An 18874-nucleotide genomic window follows, 5' to 3' on the forward strand; every position below is an offset into this window, starting at 1 on the left:
TCAAAGGCCTGGCAATAGGGACATTTGCTAGCCAGGTCCCAGTTCCTGAAGGTTCCACAACATTCAAAACAGCCCCCCAAGCCGGGGACCAAGTGGCCAAGGCAGGAGCTGCCAGGTAGATTTCAACCCATAACAAGGTTGCAGTTAGCTGTTGGCCTGGCTACTGCTGCTTTCGGACTCTCTAGAGGTCGGAGGTTCTGCCTCCTAGGAAGGAGGTGTTTGCAGGCCTCAGTTCCTTAATGCATGAGCCTCAACACTGAGTTCTCAGAGCAAGAGATGCTTGCTAGGGAAACAGTCCAGGGAGAGCATGTTTGAGACAAGCAGTGCTGAGATAGGTAATAATGTCATATGCCTTCCTGCTTTCTGACTCCTTTCCTAATCACTTGTTCTTCAAACCAGAGCTCTTCTGGGGACCACAGGAAAGTTACTAAGAACCCTAGATGATTTGGCTTCACTGTTTGGATAAGGTTAACTATAATGCCATGCCCCTACTTCTCCCTAAACAGAAAAGAAACTATATGCCTAAGAACACTGGGTTGTTGTTGGGTGTTTTTGTTTTGTTTTGTTTTGTTTTGTTTTCAGGGTATATGGCAGGTGTGCATGCATGCATGTGTGTGTGAATTCCAAGAATTCAAACAGGCACTGCTTCGTTTAAATCCAGATGGAGAGTAGGCCGATCATTTCTGGGTGTCTGTATTGCCAAGGTGCCTGCCACGCCTGCAGGTGTATTCCCCAAATCAGCCAGCCTACTCAGAAGGGCAAAGGCAAAAACAGTTTCTCAGAACTAGAAAGTCCAGACAGTTGCTCCCTGGAAACCATCCTATACCCCAGTTTTCCCAGCATCTCGGCCCCCGGTCCTTGAGTTTAGCCATCTTGGAGTGTGACTTCCGTGTCTTCCGCACATCCTAGTACTCTTATGCCATCCCAGCCTGCCTCAGTAAAGAACTACAACTCCCAGCATGCCCCACGAGGTGTCATGTGGCACGCCCCGCTTGCTCCTACTGTCACGTGACTCCAGAAAGATGGCGGCCTTGACAGCGGAGCATTTCGGGGCACTCCAGAGCCTGCTGAAGGTATCTTGCAGGGGTGGGAACGCGTGCGGCGGCTGCCTTAGTCTCTGGGACTTTGTGCAAAGCAAGAATTGGGAATAAACAGGCCCTGGCTCGGAGCACTCCCTCCCCGCCCCCTGCCAGTACTTCTCTGTGTGGACCCTGAGAAAGTTGCTCAGCCTTTCTGAGCCTTTAAACAGGAGCAACAAAATTGATGACTCCCTGATATTACGGTGGAAGTTAAAAAACAGATAATGGATGTGAATGTACCCAAGAATTAGTGACTACGAGTGGTTTTCCGGACTGGAGCCCTGGGGTGGCAATCAGTTCCCCATTTCATCCAGGTCTCTCTGCCCGCTCTGTCAGAGAAATGCTGCCCCTCTCATCAGCCCAGCCCTGGGTTGTGTGTGCGTTCTGTCCCACAGAGGTCTAGTTTTGGCCTGTGTGAGGGCTGAGACACTTCCCTGATCGTCATTGGTAAGGTTGTAAGGTTGAAAGGGACATTCTTCTGGAGACGTCGTAAAGTTTGAATTACTCTGTAGAGGGTAGCTTTGCCTTCCCTCTTAGAACTTACCACTAACCGACATCGTGGATCTGTTTTTAGTCTTTTCTGAGGAACATGCCTTCTTTTTATTTTCCCTTCTTCTCTCTTCTCTAATTGAAGATCGGTAATGATACTCACGACACTATCATTATCAGCCCTCTCCAGTATACATCCCCACAGTAAGCATACACCTCCTCAGTAAGCATTTGCTCAGTCCACTCCTGAAGGATTTGTTGTTCACAAGTGTATCCCAACAAGCAGAACAACACCTGGCACCCAGTATGTCCTGAAGAAATAGCTGTTAAGTACATTAGTGTAACAGTTGTGACTAGAAAGTTTTTAACCTTCATGGTGGCTGACTTGAATCATTCCTTCTGCATGCCTGCTTATCTTGGGACACTTCGTTTCCCTTGGTAAACTTTAAAAAATAGTATATAACGGAGATACTGAAAATGCAGAAATCATGAGGGCATCACTTACTGACTACACACTCGTAGCTGGCACTCAATCCCAAGCTGAGACAGAATACCCCCAGAAGTCCCTCATTGCCCCTTACTTCCCAGTAGTGCATTGCTTCTGACACAGTTGATTTCACATTGCTCAGATGTGAACTTCACACAGATGGAACACTTCGGCATATTCATTTTCACATCTGGCTCTCAGGCGTGATGTGTAGCAGTTGCTCGTTCGTTTTCCTTGCTATTTCTGTTTTTTTAAATTAACATTTATTATAAGTTAACAATAGAGTCACATGTTGTTGTAAGAAATAATGCAGAGAGATGCCATTTACATTTTGTCAGGTGTCCCCTAATGGTGACTTCCTACAGAACAATATCACAGTTGATACATTGATAGAGTCAATGTAAATAACTTGGACTAAACTACAAGGCCTTTCTGTCTGTGTCAGAGCCCTGTGTTGGTGTCTTATGGCCATGCTCACTTGCAGTTAGCTTCCAGACCTCCTTTACACTTCTGTGTTCTTCTGTCATTGTTTTTCATTTCAAGAACTTTTTTACGTCTCACTGTAGATGATGCTTGTGGATTGGCTCTCCTCACTCAGCCTAATTCTCTAGAGCAGGGTCACACATCAGATATCCTGCATATCAGACATTTACATTATGGTTTTGAACAGTGGCAAAATTACAGTTATGAAGTAGCAATGAAATAATTTTATGGTTGAGGGTCACCAAAACACGAAGAATTGTATTAAAGGGTCACGGCATTAGGAAGGTGGGGAACCACTGCTCCAGAGAATCATATAAATCATGTGTGTCAACAGTTGCCTCCCTTTACTGCTTAGGAGTATTCTGTACTGTATTCTCTTTGTCAGCTCATTGGTCTGTTGAAAGCCATGTAGAGTATTTCCAGCGTTCAATATTACAGATAAAGTTGCTAGGTCATCTGGAAGTTGCATGGTTTAAAGACATCTCCAAACTTTTCTGGCGTGCCTATACTACTTTACATTACATCTGTACCAGCATCAATTTGGGGTTGTCTCTATCTCTTACCTGAATCATTCTAATAAATGTGTCTTGGATCTCAGTGTGCATGTGGGGAGGGTGTGTATGTGTGTTCGTGCATGAGTGTGTGTGTGTGTGTGTGTGTGTGTGTGTGTGTGATTGTGGGTGTGTACATGTGGTCAGAGGACAGCCTTGGGTGTCAGTCTTTGTCTTCAGTCTTATTGGAGACAGGATCTTTCTCATCATTTACTGCAGCATACACCAGCCTTACCCCATGAGCTTCTGGGAATTCTGCCTATCATTTTCTGACAGGAGCCCTGGGATTGCAGACATGTGTCCTACTTCAGCTTTTGTGTGTGTTTTGGGGATCCCAGTTAGGTCATCAGGCTGTGCAGCAACTGCTTTACCCACTAAGCCACCTCCCCAGCTGTGATCTCCGTACTGAGTCATATAAAATGTGTGATACTTAGGTTGAGTGTGCTTTCTTAATGTCATATTGTTTCAGTACTGTTTGTTAAAAAGACAAATTTTCCTATGCTGGATTACTTTTGCAATTCAAGAATCCTTTGGGCATATCTGTGTAGGTTTGTTTCAGGGTTCTCTGTTTCCTTGATCTATGAGCTCTTCCGTCTAAATATGCCCAGGCTTGATTGCTCTAACTGTATAATAAATCTTGAAATCAGACCAGTTTCTCCTACTTTATTCTTTTTTCTCAAAATTGCTTTGGCTGGGGAGATGGCTCAATCAGTCAATCGTGTGTTGGGCAAGAAGGGGGATGTGAGTGTAATAGCGAGACCCCACGTGAAAAAGCCAACATGATGGTGTGCACTTGTAATCCCAGAACTGGGGAGATACAGACAGCTGGAAGGCAGTCTGGGCTGTTTGGCTGGTCCAGACCAATGGTAGAACCTGTTTACAGAAGCAAGATGGATGGCGCCTGAGGAGCCATAGTGAGACTGTTTCTGCCTCTACATTTATGCACATACCTGTGCACAATAGTCCACTGTAGATAGAAAAAAAAAAACAGTTAACAACATTTCAGCATACATTTTTAAGTGTCGTTGGCTATATCTAAAATGAACTTGCTTAGATTTTGATAGGAATTGTTTTTAACCAATTAGGGAGGAGTTGCCCTCCTTAGGATGTTGAATCTCCCAGTACATAAACTTGATATGTCTCCATATTTATTTCATCTTTTCCGAGCTCTCTTGTCTGCAGTGTGTAGGTTGCAGCACAGAAGTTCTAGGACTCATTCTTTGACCAATTGCAAAGGACACTTTTTAAAATTATCTACATATAACTTGACATGACTTTTCTCAGTGATAGAGTATGACCTGAGAGTTGTAAGATGAAAAAAAAAAAAACCCCTTTCTCCCAAGTTTTTGGCAAATGTTTTATCACAATAATGGGAAGCAAACCAAGCCAGTCTTCCGGGAGTACTGGGCTACAAAGTAGAATGAGCAGAAGATACACTCTCAAGGAAGAAAAGAGGGAGGGGAAGGAGGAAAGGGAGAGGGTGGAAGGAGGGGGAGTGGATAAATGAGGAGCCAGAACATACTAGAATGCTCTTCTCAGAATTGTAGATGGGAGAAGATACCCAATAGTCCTATGAAAATATTGATATACTAGTTAATACTTAAGGCCAAAGCCAGGGCACTGAAGCTGGAGTACAGTCCTTGCTCATCATCACAGTAACCTATTTTGAAAGGTGACATTTTCTCTGAGAAACAACTGTCCATTCCTCGGAGAGACAGCGCCCGAGTTAAGATGATTCAATGTTTGATTGTTGACCTTACAACAGTGTGAAAGTAATAGCATTGGGTCGAACCATGCCTTGGATTTAGATCATCTCCTGGCTTGCAGCATCTGGGGGAGATAGTTGAAATGATAGGCAGCAGTTCCTCAGCACCCTGTGAGCTAGGCAGCATTCAGTGGAAACAAGAACACTATACCATCCAGTATACCATCGCCAAACCACAACATTCCATAGGTTAAGGTGTACTACATGTGTAATTCGAATTAGGGTATTTTAAAGGCAAGGTTGATGTCATCCCATGCTGAGTCAAAGAATGTCTGTGTAGAAGTAAAGCTGGCTTTTGTGTGTTGATTTTGTATGTCCAAACTTGTTGAATTCACTTCTACTGGGTTTTGGTGATTTTGTGTATCCACATAGAAGACCATGTTTACCAGTAGAGACTTTTAATTCTTCTGTGTCGTCTGCATAGCCTTCAGTTCCTTGTCTTTCCTTATTTCTGGACCTTTCAGGGTTTTGCTCACAGGAGTGGTGAGAGTAAACAGCCGAGGACAGGACACTGTTTATGGGGACCATAGACGCATGAGTGAGGATGTGAGGAGCAGATGAGTCCCGAGTGAATGTGTGCTATCGACAAGGACTCCAATGCCTCGGACTCATGGGAACTGGCAAAACCTTCACTGGCCCAGGCTCAGGGACTTGCCAAAGCCTTTGGTCCGTGTGCAGGTGCTGACAGAGTGTTCCGAAAGCACCCACTGCAGCTTCTTCCTGCCTATGGAGCCTGGCTAACCTCTCTTCCCCTGCTGTAAGTGATGAACAGGCTGAGGGTCCACGTTGTTGTATAGTAGTTGGTGCCACTCTATCAGAGTGAGCACAGCCCACTCAGTCCCAGACTCTCTGGACACATGTCTGTGTGACTCCTTTCTTCACTCCCTCATTAGTTACCTCAGTCGGGTTTCCAGAACCCAGCTGTGCTAGACACAGTAGAGGTTGTTAACTAGGCTTTTTACAGAGTGCGCACACAGACACGCGTCATGGTTCAGGTGTGGAGATCAGAAGACAACTTGCTGTAGGGGGAAGTTTCTATCCCACCCCCCAATTCCCAAATAACTGATACAGAGCCTCAATTATATTATATTTATATTATTTATTATTTATATTAATTATAAATGCTCAGCCAATAGCTGAGACTTACTAACTAGCTCTTGCAACTTAAATTAACTCATTTCTACTTATCTATGTATTGACACATGGCTTGTGGCTTGACCTGTCCTCCAGCATGTCTTGCTCCCTCTGTGTCTCCTGGCAACTCCACTGACTCTGCCCTTCTTCCCAGCATTCTCACTTTGGCTGTCACGCCTAGACTTCCTGCCTAGCTACCAGCCAGTCAGTTCTTTATTAACCAATGAGAGTAATATATATTCATAGTGTACAGAAGGATTATTCCACAGTAACTTGCAGTAGTTGGCTCTTTCCTTCTACCACATAGGTTCTGGGAAGCAAGCTCAGGTCCTCAGCTCATGCCTTTCTTGACCTACCAAACCATCTCCTTAGTGGAGAGGGGTTTCTCTGTTTTTTGTTTTTTTTTTTTTTTTAAGTGAAAACTTGGTGTTTAATTTTATCAAACATTTTTCTTGGTTTGTTTGAGATTCCTCCTTCTTTGATCTGTTAAAATTGTGAGTTACATGGATTTTCAAATACTTAACCAGATTTATATCCCTGGAATAAATCCCATCTGGCCGTAGTGTATAATCCCTTTTATATATATTTTTATTGCTCATTTCTATATGTTAATATTTTGCTAAGAATTTTTGTGTCGGTTTTTATGAGGGGATGAGGATCTGTAACTTTCTTTATACCTTTCCTCTCCCTTTTTTGAACTGTCTGTCTGGTTTGAATATTAAAGTATTTTTACCAGTAAAATGCATTAGAAACTGTCCTTGTTTTTTCTAAAAGAGATTTATAGAATTTTTAATCTTGAAGTGTTTGTTAGAATTCTCCAGTGAAGATGTATATGTCTAGAGATTTCTCTTTTGAGTTAATGCTGTGGATTCGATTTCCTGAGTAGTGACAGCTGTTGTATGTCTGTGGGCATTGTGATGGGGGTTTTGAGTAATTGGTCCATTTGTGGAAGCCGTCAGGTCTGTGTGGCTCCCTTATCCTTTTGAAGTCTGGCTTGTCGTTCCTGCCAGCTCTTTGTTTCACCCACTTCCCTGTCCTCTTATTGGGGACTGTCCCCCAGATGTCAATTAGAGTGATTGATGGTGCTGCTTAATTCTTCCCTGCCCTGTTTCATAGCTGGCTGGTTGTCAGTTGCAGAAGGAGGGGTGTCGCTGTGCCTGTTCTATTTGGGAACTCACCCTTTCCTCCTTACACGTCTGTCAGTTACTGCTTCAGTCTGCAGTCCTCAGGTTGGTTGTATACACATTCTGGATGTCTTCTTAGTGGACAAAATCTTACAGCATTTTATAATACTGTCCTGATAGTTTTCTCTTTGTGAAGTAAGCTTTACCTGTTACCAATGTGGCCATTCCTGCAGTCCACTGGTTGATGTTTGAAAGGCATTCTCTATTCATCTGTCCACTCTTAGCCTGCCCACATACTTGAAGGGAGATCTGTGTATATAGCATTTAATATTTTTCATCCACTCTGCCCATTTTTCTATTTCAATTAGAATATTAGGTCACTTAGAGTTAATACAAATACTGCCATGCTAGGGCTTCAATTTGCTCTTTCTGGTTTTCTGCTCATTCTTTAGTTTGTTTTTCTTTTTTTACATTTCTCCACTTTCCCACGGGGTCTTTGAACATTTTAAGAAGAGTTCTATTTTAGGGGCCCGGAAGGTGGATAAATGGCTAAGATGGCTTGCTTGCTGTGCATGCCTGAGGACCAGAGTTTGAATCCCCAGTACTCAGAAAGCTGTGCATGGCCACACAGCCACTTGTAATCCCAGCACTGTAGAGATCAGGGACAAGAGGGTCTCTGGGATGTTCAGGCTGCCGGCCTAGCTCCAAGTTCAGTGTCTCAAGGGAATAAGAGGAGAGTGATGAAGCAGGACACTGGACATCCCTCCTCTGGTATACACACACACACACACACACACACACTCATGTACACATATGCATGCACATACATACGCCATGCATGCATGTACATTTACACACAGAATTCTACATTATCTGGGGTTCTAAAATGCACTTTCAATAGAGCCTTCTAGTCTGTTGGTGTCATCATTTTATCAGCTAGGATGAAGTCTAATTATAACACATTGTGTTAAATATTTCTTCTGCATTACATTTGAAGCTTCACCAAACAATGGTATAATTTTTGCTTAGCCTTCCAATATATTTTAGAAAATTAATTTCTTCCATCTTTGCTTGTTCTTTTCTATCTTCATGTTCTAGGAAAATCTATAAAAGCACTGACTGCTATTGTCAGAAGGTAGCAGAAAACTAAAGAAAAGTGTCCTGCACATTGTTGATGCTGATGGTGCCAGGATCAGCTTGAAAAGCTCACATACCACTCTCATGGTTCTGTGTATCCCCAGGATGCAGGGGAAGAGGCCAGGCTGCCTGAGGGGCGGTATGGCAGTGATGACCTAAGATAGTTTCAGCCAGGTCGAAGTGCCCCCCAAACACTTTACTCATTCCTTCTCTGTTGAAGAACTTGCCATAGCCAGTCTTCATGGTAGATCTTCTGACAAAGTATCTTGGTTTTCATTCATTCCTGAAGGACATTTCCAAGTCAACAGTACATTTCATACCTGAGAAATAGTCTCTTGCCTCTCTGAGTTCTGACATGAAAGCTGTTGCCATTCTGGGTGTTTCTCACACTGCTTACAATTTTTTTGTGTGTTTCATTTTTTTTAAAGTTTAATAACTGGTGTGTCTTGGTGTGAGGTTTTTAAATTATGCTCTTTAGGGTTTACTTGGTTTCTTGAAATATTTACCATTAAGTCTGATTAAATTTGGAAAGTTTAATTTGTTCTATTATTTCCTAAATGTTATCTATTTATATCATCTATTATCTATTCATCTATCATTTATCTGTTATCATCTGTATGTCATCTATTTCTTATCTATCATCTGTTATCTATCTATCTATCTATCTATCTATCATCTATTTTCCTTTTTCTCTTTTATCTCCTTGCATGACTTAGTTGGTACACTTGTTAGATCTTTTGTGGAGCCCTGTAGACCACCAAGGCCTTGTTGATTAGTTTCAGTCCATTCTTCCCCTGTTCAGGCTGGGTAATTTCATATAATGGGCTGTCCTCCATCTATCACTTCTTCACTGTCCCTTCCATGTTGCTGAGCTGGGTTTGTCCTCTGAGTGTTTGTTTGGGTTGTGTCTCTGGTATTTTTCATTTTGTTTACATTATATTATTGTTGCCTTCTGGTTTTGTTTTGTTGTGTTGTGTTTTTTGCCAGTCTTTGTTTCAGGCATGTTTTTAATTATTGGAATATTGCAATCATAAGCTGCTTCAAAATCTTGGTCAGATCATTTTAACATCTTCTGAGACTGTCCCATCATGTAGCCCAAGTTGATGTGCAACTTCTGATCTTATTTCCTCAGCCTCATGTGATATCTATCTGTTCATTCCCCCTTTTCATTCATTCCCGACACTGCTAAGACAGAGAGAAGGGGCATCTTTTGTCATCTTGACACATGCACAAACTGATAGAGTCATCTAAAAAGAGGGGATTCCAATGGAGAACATGCCTCTACCAGACTGGCTATGTACAAGGGCATTTCCTTGATTAATGATTGATGTGCGAGCCCTGGGCAGGTGGTCCTGAGAAAGCAGACTGAGCAAGTAAGCATTGCTCCTCCATGGCCTTTGGCTAAAGTTTCTTCATCCAGATTCTTGCCTTGGCTTTCCCCTGTGGACTGTAACCTGTAAGCCCAAATTAACCCTTTCCTCCCCAAGTTGGTTTTGGTCAGTATCTTGGTCAGTATTCTACAGCAAGAGAAACCTCATTAATCCTACCTGAAGGTACAAGTCCAGATTCCCCATAGGGTAGTGTGGCTTGTTACAGGCCAGTGGAATTGAAGATCCAAGATCCCCTCTTGTCTTTCCTGGATACCACCTGTAGAGTCACAGAACTTATAGTGTCTCTGTCTCTCTCTCTCTCTCTCTCTCTCTCTCTCTCTCTCTCTCTCTCTCTCTCTCTTTCTCTCTCTTCCCTCACCCCAGAGATATATGGAATTTATTGGAATTATTTACAGGCTGCAGTCCAACAATGGCTAGCTGTGAATGGAAAGTCCAAGAATCCAGTAGGTGCTCAGTCCAACAAGGCTGGGTGTCTCAGCTGGTCTTCTGTATATGTTGGAGTCCTAAAGAAACAGGCTCCAATGCCAGAGAAGGAATGGATGTGCTGGCAAGGCTTTGGCAAGCAGGAGAAGAACGAGCAACCCCTTCCTTCTTCCATGGTCCTTATATAGATTCCCAGCAGAAGGTGTGGCCCAGATTAAAGGTGTGCCTTCCTGCCTCAAGATCCAGATCACAAGTGTGCCCTCCATTTCTGGATTGTAGTTTATTCCAGACCTAGTCAAGTTGACAACCAAGAATAGTCTTCTCAGTCCACCCTAACAGATGCTGGGATTCCTTGCTGCTCATGGCGAGGCTTCCTCTCAGCCATTGCCAGCCCGGGTGATATGTGTTCACAGTTCTTTATGTGACCGTCGTTGGGGCTGAAGTAAAGCTGTCTTAGGAGGCTGCCCCTCTAGGATAAGGTCTGGGATCACTAAGGCAAAGGGAAACCAAGAACTTCAGCCCTGTGGCTTTCCCTGGGCCTCATCCTAGCCGATCTGCCTTCTCCTCCATCCAGAGTTAACTTTGTTTTCCCTGAGTGCCCAGGGGTGTTGGTTCTCAGCAGGAAGAATAGGGAAAGGGGCGTCCAGGCTACTTCCCCAGAAACAGAAGTGTCCTCTGAATCTTCACTGTTAAGACACTCTCAAAAGAATCATAAAATAACCAACACAAACATTTGCAGAGTCTAACTTGGTGTACTTTCCACCTGTAAATTAACTCCTAGGCCTCCTCGAAAGATGTTGTCCGACAACTGTGCCAGGAAAGCTTTTCCACTTCAGCCCTTGACTCAGCGGAACTCTTGGATATTACATGTTCCAGCTTGTCTGTGGCCCAGGAGGAGGCAGAGCAAGTAAGTGTGGTGAGAAGTGACCATCGCCGCCAGCCCTTGTCACGTGTTACCTCTTTCCTGACTTCCCAGTCAGCTGCATGCCCAAAGACATTTTCTCTTTCACACATTTGTTGACACTGTAGTGAGCCTTCATAGTTTTTTAAAAATATTAATGAATTCAAAGGATTCGGTCTTTGAGCCTTTCCTTATGACACATAAGCCCCCTTATGAAAAATAACCAGATCCCAGCCATTTTCATTTCAGGCTTATTATCTAGGCAGTGTGGATTTAAAAAAATAAATAAAAACAAACGACCTTTTGTGATTTTCATGCTCAGTATGTGACTTGCGGATGCTGATGAACTGTCAGCTGAGCGTCTGTGGGCAGAACTCGTAGAGATCTTTGAGCTGAGGCACCGAGGCCTGAGTGGTCTAGAGAGTACTCACTGCTGGGCTCAATCAGGCTCCCTCAGGAAAGCTGTTCCCACACCCCCTTCTTGTCTCTCCACTCCTGTGACACCTTCTGCTCAGGTCATATGATTTTCATGAGGCAGCTAAGAGGAAGCCAGAGTGACTCATGCTAAGTTACACAGCAGTGACTATGTTGTCCATCCAGGGCAGATGTGCTTGACAGGACTGTCTTCATCCAAATAATCCTGTTATTGTCACTTGCCTTTAATCTAGAGCTTTATTCATGGAAATCAACCAGAGGAAAGTATAATCATTTATAGTCAGACAACCTCCATGATATCAGAGGAAGCCACAGAGAAACAGAGAGCTTTCTTGGGTTCAGCTAAGCATCATTATATTCATAAGTGAGCTCCAATCTACAATTGGCTACAGCTCTACAAGGACATTTGCTGGGAGTACAGCTCAATGATAGAGTGCTGGGCCACTGTGCAGAAGCCCTGGGTTTGCTAGGCAGTGTCTACAGGGTATAAAGTGGGAACACATAGCAAGGCAAGGTCCAAGACTCCTCTTTCACAGAGAGAATTACACCACTGCTCAGGAACTGTTTTGCTTTGATCTTCCAGGTGACAGCTTAAGAGTAAGGACATATGATGCCTTCCACTCCAGGGGAATTGATATCTTCTCTAATGACTCAATAAGCACAAGTTCAGATTCTTGCAGAAAGGGTGCAGCCTCACTCATGGAAGTATGGCCCAGTGTTTACATAGCCCTCTTAGTCCAGAGGCATTGGGCCAATGCAGGGTTGCCTAGTAACTCAGCTGGCTTTGCACTTCTCTCAGGTTACCAAGGAAACAGCATCACAAAGTTAAGTGAAGGTCAGATTCTTCCACAGAAGGCAAAAAAATATATTTTCCCTCTGCCCACAGCTAACAAGTTTCTGAAAAGTTGATGGCTTCCTAGGTCAGATAGCTGCGTCTGTCTTCTAGAAGGGTTAGTGAACTAGCAAAGTCAGCTGGGGTGTCAGCGTTTCCTGCAGAGGCCCCACACTTGAGATTACTCATGCATGTGACTGTGATGCTGTGCCCACAGGCAAGTGTATTGAGCTCCACCCCTGCCCCTCTGTGTGTGCCTGTACCCTCCTGCCTCTGCCCTGCAGCTACAGGGGTCCTCTCTTTGTCCTGCAGCTGCTCCAGGCTCTGCACCGCTTCACCAGGCTTGTGGCATTCCGTGACCTGTCCTCTGCAGAAGCGATTCTGGCTCTCTTTCCAGAAAACTTCCACCCAAACCTCAAAAACCTGCTGGCAAAAATCGTCCTGGAGCACATGTAAGTGTGTTTTGGAGAGTTCCTTCTAACTTGCATATTTCCTGTTATTACTGTCCTTGTGCAATTCATGTTCTTGTCTTTACTGTTAGTATATTATCTATGCTATTATAGACACAAAGCCTAGAAATAATGCAAATTTGTGAGTGAAAATGCATACAGATAAATGATGGAAGAAAATCAGATGCTTGTAACCCCACACCTAGAGGTTAGCTGCATCCATTTCTTAATGGAAAGCCATTTAATTTGTTTACTTATTTTTGTTGTTTGAGGAAGGGTCTCATGTAGCTTAGGCCAGCCTTGAACTCCCTTTGTGGCTAAGGATGACATTGAACTTGTTCCTTCTACATCCACCTCCCAATTGCTGGGCTACAGGGATATGCTACCACTCCTAGCTTGAAGGTGAGACCCTGGCTGCTGTTTCTTGTGGAGATATATTATGTTCCCTAATTGTGTACAAAGCTTGCCTGAGGATCAGAGGACAGAGCCAGCCACTAGATTAGACACAGAGGCCAGACAGTGGTGGCACACACTCTTAATCCTATCACTCGGGAGGCAGAGATCCATCTGGATCTCTGTGAGTTCAAGGCCACCCTGGGAACAATCAGGCAGTGGTAGCTCATGCCTTTAATCCCAGTACTGGGAAGCACACACACCTTTAATCCCAGGAAGTGACGGCAGGGCGGAGAAAGGTATATAAGGCGTGAGGAGACAGGAACTAGAGCAGTTCAGCTGAGACCCTTTCAGGTTAGGACTCAAAGGAATTCAGTCAGAGGATTTGTGGAGTTGGTGAGGTAACAGGTTGGCTGTGGATTGCTCTGTTTCTCTGATCTTTCAGCTTTCACCCCAATATCTGGCTCTGGGTTTTTTTATTAGAAGACCATCTAAGATTTAAACAACAGTTTCTTTTAGTATATATATGGAAAAGCTGATGTTATGGTTTGATTTTTTACATTTTTTTTCTTTTGAGCTGAGGATGGAACCCAGGGCCTTGTGCTTGCTAGGCAAGCGCTCTACCACTGAGCTAAATCCCCAACCCATGGTTTGATTTTTAACAAACAGGATTTTGCCATTTTATAGCTTGCTTATTTTCAGCAAACAGTATTAATATTGATGACACTTCTGTAAATGTTTCCCCTTAGGGTCATTTTTAATAGTTAAATGTAAAATATATTCTAGCACATGGAGGAATTTGGTTTAATTTTTAACAATTCTTTAAGGTTAGTCATTTAAGGTATTGGCAGTTTCTCCCAAAGACTATTTGCAATAGAAACTTGTTATGTATTCAGTTATTCACTTACTGGCTTAAAAGCCTTGCACATAAAGGGACATACTGGGTTTTGAATTATGTTGTCAAGCTGGCTACCAAAACCATTGTTCCAACCCGCCCCCCCCCCTTTTTTGAGACTACGATTCTCTGTGTAGCCCAGGTTAGCCTTGCATGTGGCGTCTGTTGTTTGTGCTGCTGAGATTAGAGGCATGCATCCTAAAGCCGGGCCTCCCAGTAATGAGACAATTTTCCTTACTTTTCTTTCCCCATTTCTATGAATAGGAAATTGCACCTCATTTTAGCTTCTTTGTTTTTGAAATTGGAGATATTGCTTGTCTTTTTCCTGTATTTATTGGTCATTTTAAATTTCTCTTATGAATTGTCTATATTTTCTAAGCTGGGAAGATGCTTTTCAACACAAATCTTAAGTAGAAAGGATTGTTGTTTAACTGAAAGCTTTAAGGAGTCTAGCAGCAGTAATTGGTATTTCTTTCTTTTTTTTTTTTTTTTTGAGCTGAGGATTGAACCCAGGGCCTTGCGCTTGCCAGGCAAACGCTCTACCACTGAGCTAAATCCCCAACCCTAAAGTGTTTTTGTTGTTGTTTTTTAGGCTTAACTACTTTTTTTTTTTTTTTTTTTTTTTAGATTTTTATTCATTTATTATGTATACAGAAGAGGGCACCAGATCTCATTACAGATGGTTGTGAGCCACCATGTGGTTGCTGGGAATTGAACTCAGGACCTTTGGAAGAGCAATCAGTGCTCTTAACCTCTGAGCCATCTCTCCAGCCCCTAGCAGCAGTAATTGGTAATGGCTGTTTCCCAGGGCTTTGTTGCCGAATTAGAACTCTCACATGTGACCACTTTCTACTCCGTCTGCCTGGCACCTCACCTGGGCCACTTGCTCTAGCATTGTGAGGCGTGTGTGGTGTGCTTTACCTAAGATGCAGCACTCTAGTAGTTGCTCAGGGAGGGGAGAGTGAATTGACCTTTTCTGTTTTGTCTTTGAGACCAGTAGCACAGTAAGACTGTGACACAGTAAGCATTCTCTACTGTCTTATTACATTTATTTATTTGGAGGGCCGTGGGGCATGCCATGGTGGCACGGGTCAGAGCGTGGCTTGCAGGACTTAGTCCTCTCTTTCGACCAGATGGGTCCTTCAGATTGAACTCAGGTCCTCCTTAGGGCTGCAAGTGTGTTTGCCTTCTGCCTTTTGTGGTTTGTGTTGTTTTTCCTGAGCTATGAAAACTCCTAGCACTTGGGTCTTGCCCTCCCTGAGCTTTGCAAAACAATGACAGCTGCCTTCCGTAGGAAGGGTTTCTAAGTGAGAGGCCACAAGTGGGGTCCCTCGTTATCAGAAGTTACCAGAAAGCTGTCTTTCGTTGCATTTCCACTGTTTCTTCCTCATCTCTCCCTTTCAAACAGATCGACTTGGAGAACTGAAGCCCAAGCAAACCAGAGTGAGTACAGAACACCCCCTCTTCCCCTGCCCTCCCCTGCCCTCCCTTCCTCCCCCTGCCCTCTCCTGCCCTACCCCGCCTTTCCCTGCCCTACCTGCCTCCCCCTGCCCTCCTTCTCCTGCCCCTGCTCCTCAGTGCCAGCTCTGAGTCCCCCGACCAGGAACTTAACCACAGACCAAAGAGAACTATTCTAGCCCCAAACCACACTCTGATGTGCCTTTCAAATTTCCCTCTTGAGGGTGGTGGTGGTGGTGATGGTAGTGATGATGGTGGTGGTGGTGGTGATGGTGATGATGATGATGATGTTGGAAGCAAGTTGCTAAAAAATATAGAAATTCCTAAGCAGAAAGTGAAGAACTTAAAGTATGTGTCAGTTAAGACAAAAAATAAATAGGGGAGCAAAGCAGGCTAGTAGAAAGGAGGAGAAAGAAAGGAGTGGGTATAGGGCGTGATGTGTTCAACTTAGACGCACGTGACAGTGACCCTATGTCACACAGTCCCGTATACAATGAATATAAACAGTGAGAATTGTGTATGTATTGTGAAGGTTAGGAAGAGCGTGCTGCTGAGTGACTGCCCTTGCACTTGGGTTAAGTCAGTCCCACAGCTGGAGCTGTGTCTGTGCTGACTCATCCAACCCTCCCAGTCCCCCTGCGGTCCAGGCTTCTAGATGAGGGGGTTAGGCAAGTGTGGGGCCTGCATTCAGACGAAGGCCATTTCATCTATAAACCAAGTCTCTAGCACGGTCACTGAAGTTGCCCTTTCTCTGTGACTCAGGCCATGGCCACATCTCTGCCGTGTGTCATTCACTTCTCATTCTCTCCCAACGTCTAGAGTGTGGGTGTGGGTGTTTGCAGATGCACCCACTGGGAGTCAGTGCCAAGGACAGGTGGTACCAAGCCTTACAGCCCCCTGTCATTAAATAAAAGCTCAGGAGAGATAGGATATATAACCCCTGTCGAAACTGTTCCCTCCAGTCTCTCTGCCACGCCTGCTGGACCTGGACTGGAGAGTGGATATCAAAACCTCCTCAGACAGCATCAGCCGCATGGCCGCCCCCACCTGCCTGCTCCAGATGAAGGTATGCCCACTGTCAGGCCCCTCAGATGAAGGAATGCCCACTGTCAGGCCCCTCAGATGAAGGAATGCCCACTGTCAGGCCCCTCAGATGAAGGTATGCCCACTGTCAGGCCCCTCAGATGAAGGTATGCCCACTGTCAGGCTCCTCAGAAGGGAAGAGGGAGCGATAGTGAGTTGGCCCTCCTGCATCCACAACCATCTAAATACCAGAAGTCAAAGTAAAAAAAAAAGTTACTGCACACCCCCCCACACACACACAATGAGATGCTGTTCACAGATTACACCATATTGACTTAGCGTGGTCATAATGAAGTAGTAAAAGCAGGGGTTTCAGAACGACAGGTGCAGGGCATTGTATTTCTTAAATGATGTGCTGACGTCTGAAGATGCTTGGCTTTAACAGCACGGTTATGCATGTAGATGTCAGCGAGCCCTCTGGATCTATCAAGTAGCCTCTCACTAGCTTCCTGTCCAGTAGAATTGGGCCAGCACTGTTGCGGTACAGCCCAAGCTTCTGTTGGCGGTTGATTGGTCAGCATTTCATTTTCCTATTCACATGTCCTGTCTTGTTATCTCCACCTTACTATTCTTTTCTGGAACCCTGCAAAGGCACATACACATTTTCTAGGGTTTGTGTACTTGAAATTAGAAGAGTGTAATGCCCACTTTACCAGACCCCCTGAAATTCAGCATCTGTAGAAGATGAGGAAGTGTCTTTAACCGGTCCCTTTCAAAGTACAGTAACATTTGGGGCAGGCCGTGGGGGAAGCTGGCAGTGGTGGCACACCCCTTTAATCCCAGCACTAGGGAGGCAGAGACAGGAGGATCTCTGTGAGTCTAAGGCCAGCCTGATCTACAGAGTGAGTTTCAGGACAGCCAGGGCTACACAGTGAAACCGTCTCAAAAAACCAATCCCCCCCTCTCAAATATATAGTAACATTTCATGTCCTCCTTTAAGATCAGAAGTGTATCTGGGACTTGTCTTTTCTGTGTCCAGTTGCTTATGCATGCTGTAGAGCCATTGTTACAGAGCAGTATAGACAGGTAGTGTTCTCACTTGAGTGCTAAGACCCAGTATCAGAGGTAAGTGAGCCTTCACTCACCCATGGTGTGTAAAAAGAAAGTGACCCAGGCCTTTTGAGCATCTCCTTCATTACCAGCTGCTAACGGGTGGAAGGCTAGCATTCTCCGATGCACTCAGTAGCGACCTTCCCTTCAGGAGCCAGCAGAACTGAGTAGGACTCACTTTCAGGGAGAAAGAAAGACAGGCAGCTTTGCTTTCTGGACCATGTTCTTCTTGCAGATCCAAGAAGACCCTAGTCTGTGTGGAGACAAACCCTCCATCTCGGCTGTGACCATGGAACTGAGCAAAGAAACACTGGATACCATGTTAGATGGTCTGGGCCGAATCCGGGACCAGCTCTCCGCTGTAGCCAATAAATAGGCCAACCAGCTCCTGACCCGGCCCGGTGCGGCTCTCAGCACACGGGCTGACGGGGCAGATGGCGAGATGGAGGGGCTGCTGCTCTTCGGAGGGCACAGTGGAGGGAGGAAGCAGCCGAGCCACGCCAATCTTTCTCTTGCTCAGTTTATTCCTTTTCCTGGGGATGAGCAGAGGCCTCCACCTCTGAGAAGGCCCTGTGAGGAGCTGAGCTACTGCCATAGCTGTGTGAGGGAACATGTTCTTTCTATCAGCTGCCTGTGCCTGCTGCTGTGGAAAACTACAGGCCCAAACTGTGGAGCTTGCCTAATGAGTTCCCCCCAGCTCTAGCTCAGAGGAGTTCATTTCCAGCCCCAGAATACATGGAGGGAATCAGGGGTGATGTCCGCAGCGCCTGCTCGCCCATCAGAGAAGCCGGCAGATATACCAGAGTGCATGCAACACCACAGCAAGATCCCTCAGCGCCTTCCCTGAGCTTGCAGCCCTGCTGGGCCATAGCTCCAGTTCAGAAAACTGAAACGTGCTATTTGCCACTGCTCCTGGGCGAGAAAGTGGGAAGAATCGGAAATAAATAACAGTTTTATGATTCTGGTCATGATTCTTTTTACTTGAGGTGATGTCTTCAGCCCTTGCTACCTCTCATCTGGATAAATGACCTTAACTTCTTAATTCCAAGCTAAGCTCACAACTGCATGGTAGGCGCTAATGCACGGTTAATGAACCTCACCACTCTCCTGCTGATGTCCATCATGTAAAACGAAAAACAGAAAAGAAACAGGGTTAACAGTCAGGAGAGACACTCCTCAGAGTTTAGCCATGTGAGAACAGCTCTCTCATGTGCCTCACATGCCATAGGACCCTGTGTCTGGAAACCTATTCTCCTTCAGTGATCTCCACAGTAGTACATGCAGCCTGGTTGGTGTGTGTGCTGTGTGTCTGTGT

At 44.8% G+C, this 18874-nt stretch overlaps 1 protein-coding gene across 1 annotated transcript; it reads left to right on the forward strand.

Annotated features, from left to right (window-relative positions):
- The first annotated feature begins 1018 nt into the window (after window positions 1–1018).
- Commd9 (COMM domain containing 9) lies at window positions 1019–18520 on the forward strand. Its single transcript, XM_036184957.1, has 6 exons — window positions 1019–1073; window positions 10845–10970; window positions 12544–12683; window positions 15377–15411; window positions 16389–16492; window positions 17795–18520. The coding sequence occupies exons 1-6, from the start codon at window positions 1023–1025 to the stop codon at window positions 17933–17935; spliced, it is 597 nt and encodes a 198-aa protein (XP_036040850.1). The 5' UTR covers window positions 1019–1022; the 3' UTR covers window positions 17936–18520.
- The last annotated feature ends 354 nt before the right edge of the window (window positions 18521–18874 follow it).

The sequence above is a fragment of the Onychomys torridus genome, chromosome 4, assembly GCF_903995425.1.
Source record: "Onychomys torridus chromosome 4, mOncTor1.1, whole genome shotgun sequence".
In the NCBI taxonomy this organism is placed as follows: Eukaryota; Metazoa; Chordata; class Mammalia; order Rodentia; family Cricetidae; genus Onychomys; species Onychomys torridus.

Bases quoted from the DNA above. Each gene is read 5' to 3' on its own strand.
- Commd9 (XM_036184957.1), top strand. From the start codon at position 1,023: ATGGCGGCCTTGACAGCGGAGCATTTCGGGGCACTCCAGAGCCTGCTG. The intron at 12,684-15,376 runs GTAAGTGTGTTT...CCTTTCAAACAG, and splicing joins AAAATCGTCCTGGAGCACAT to ATCGACTTGGAGAACTGAAG. The intron at 16,493-17,794 runs GTATGCCCACTG...TTCTTCTTGCAG, and splicing joins CCTGCCTGCTCCAGATGAAG to ATCCAAGAAGACCCTAGTCT.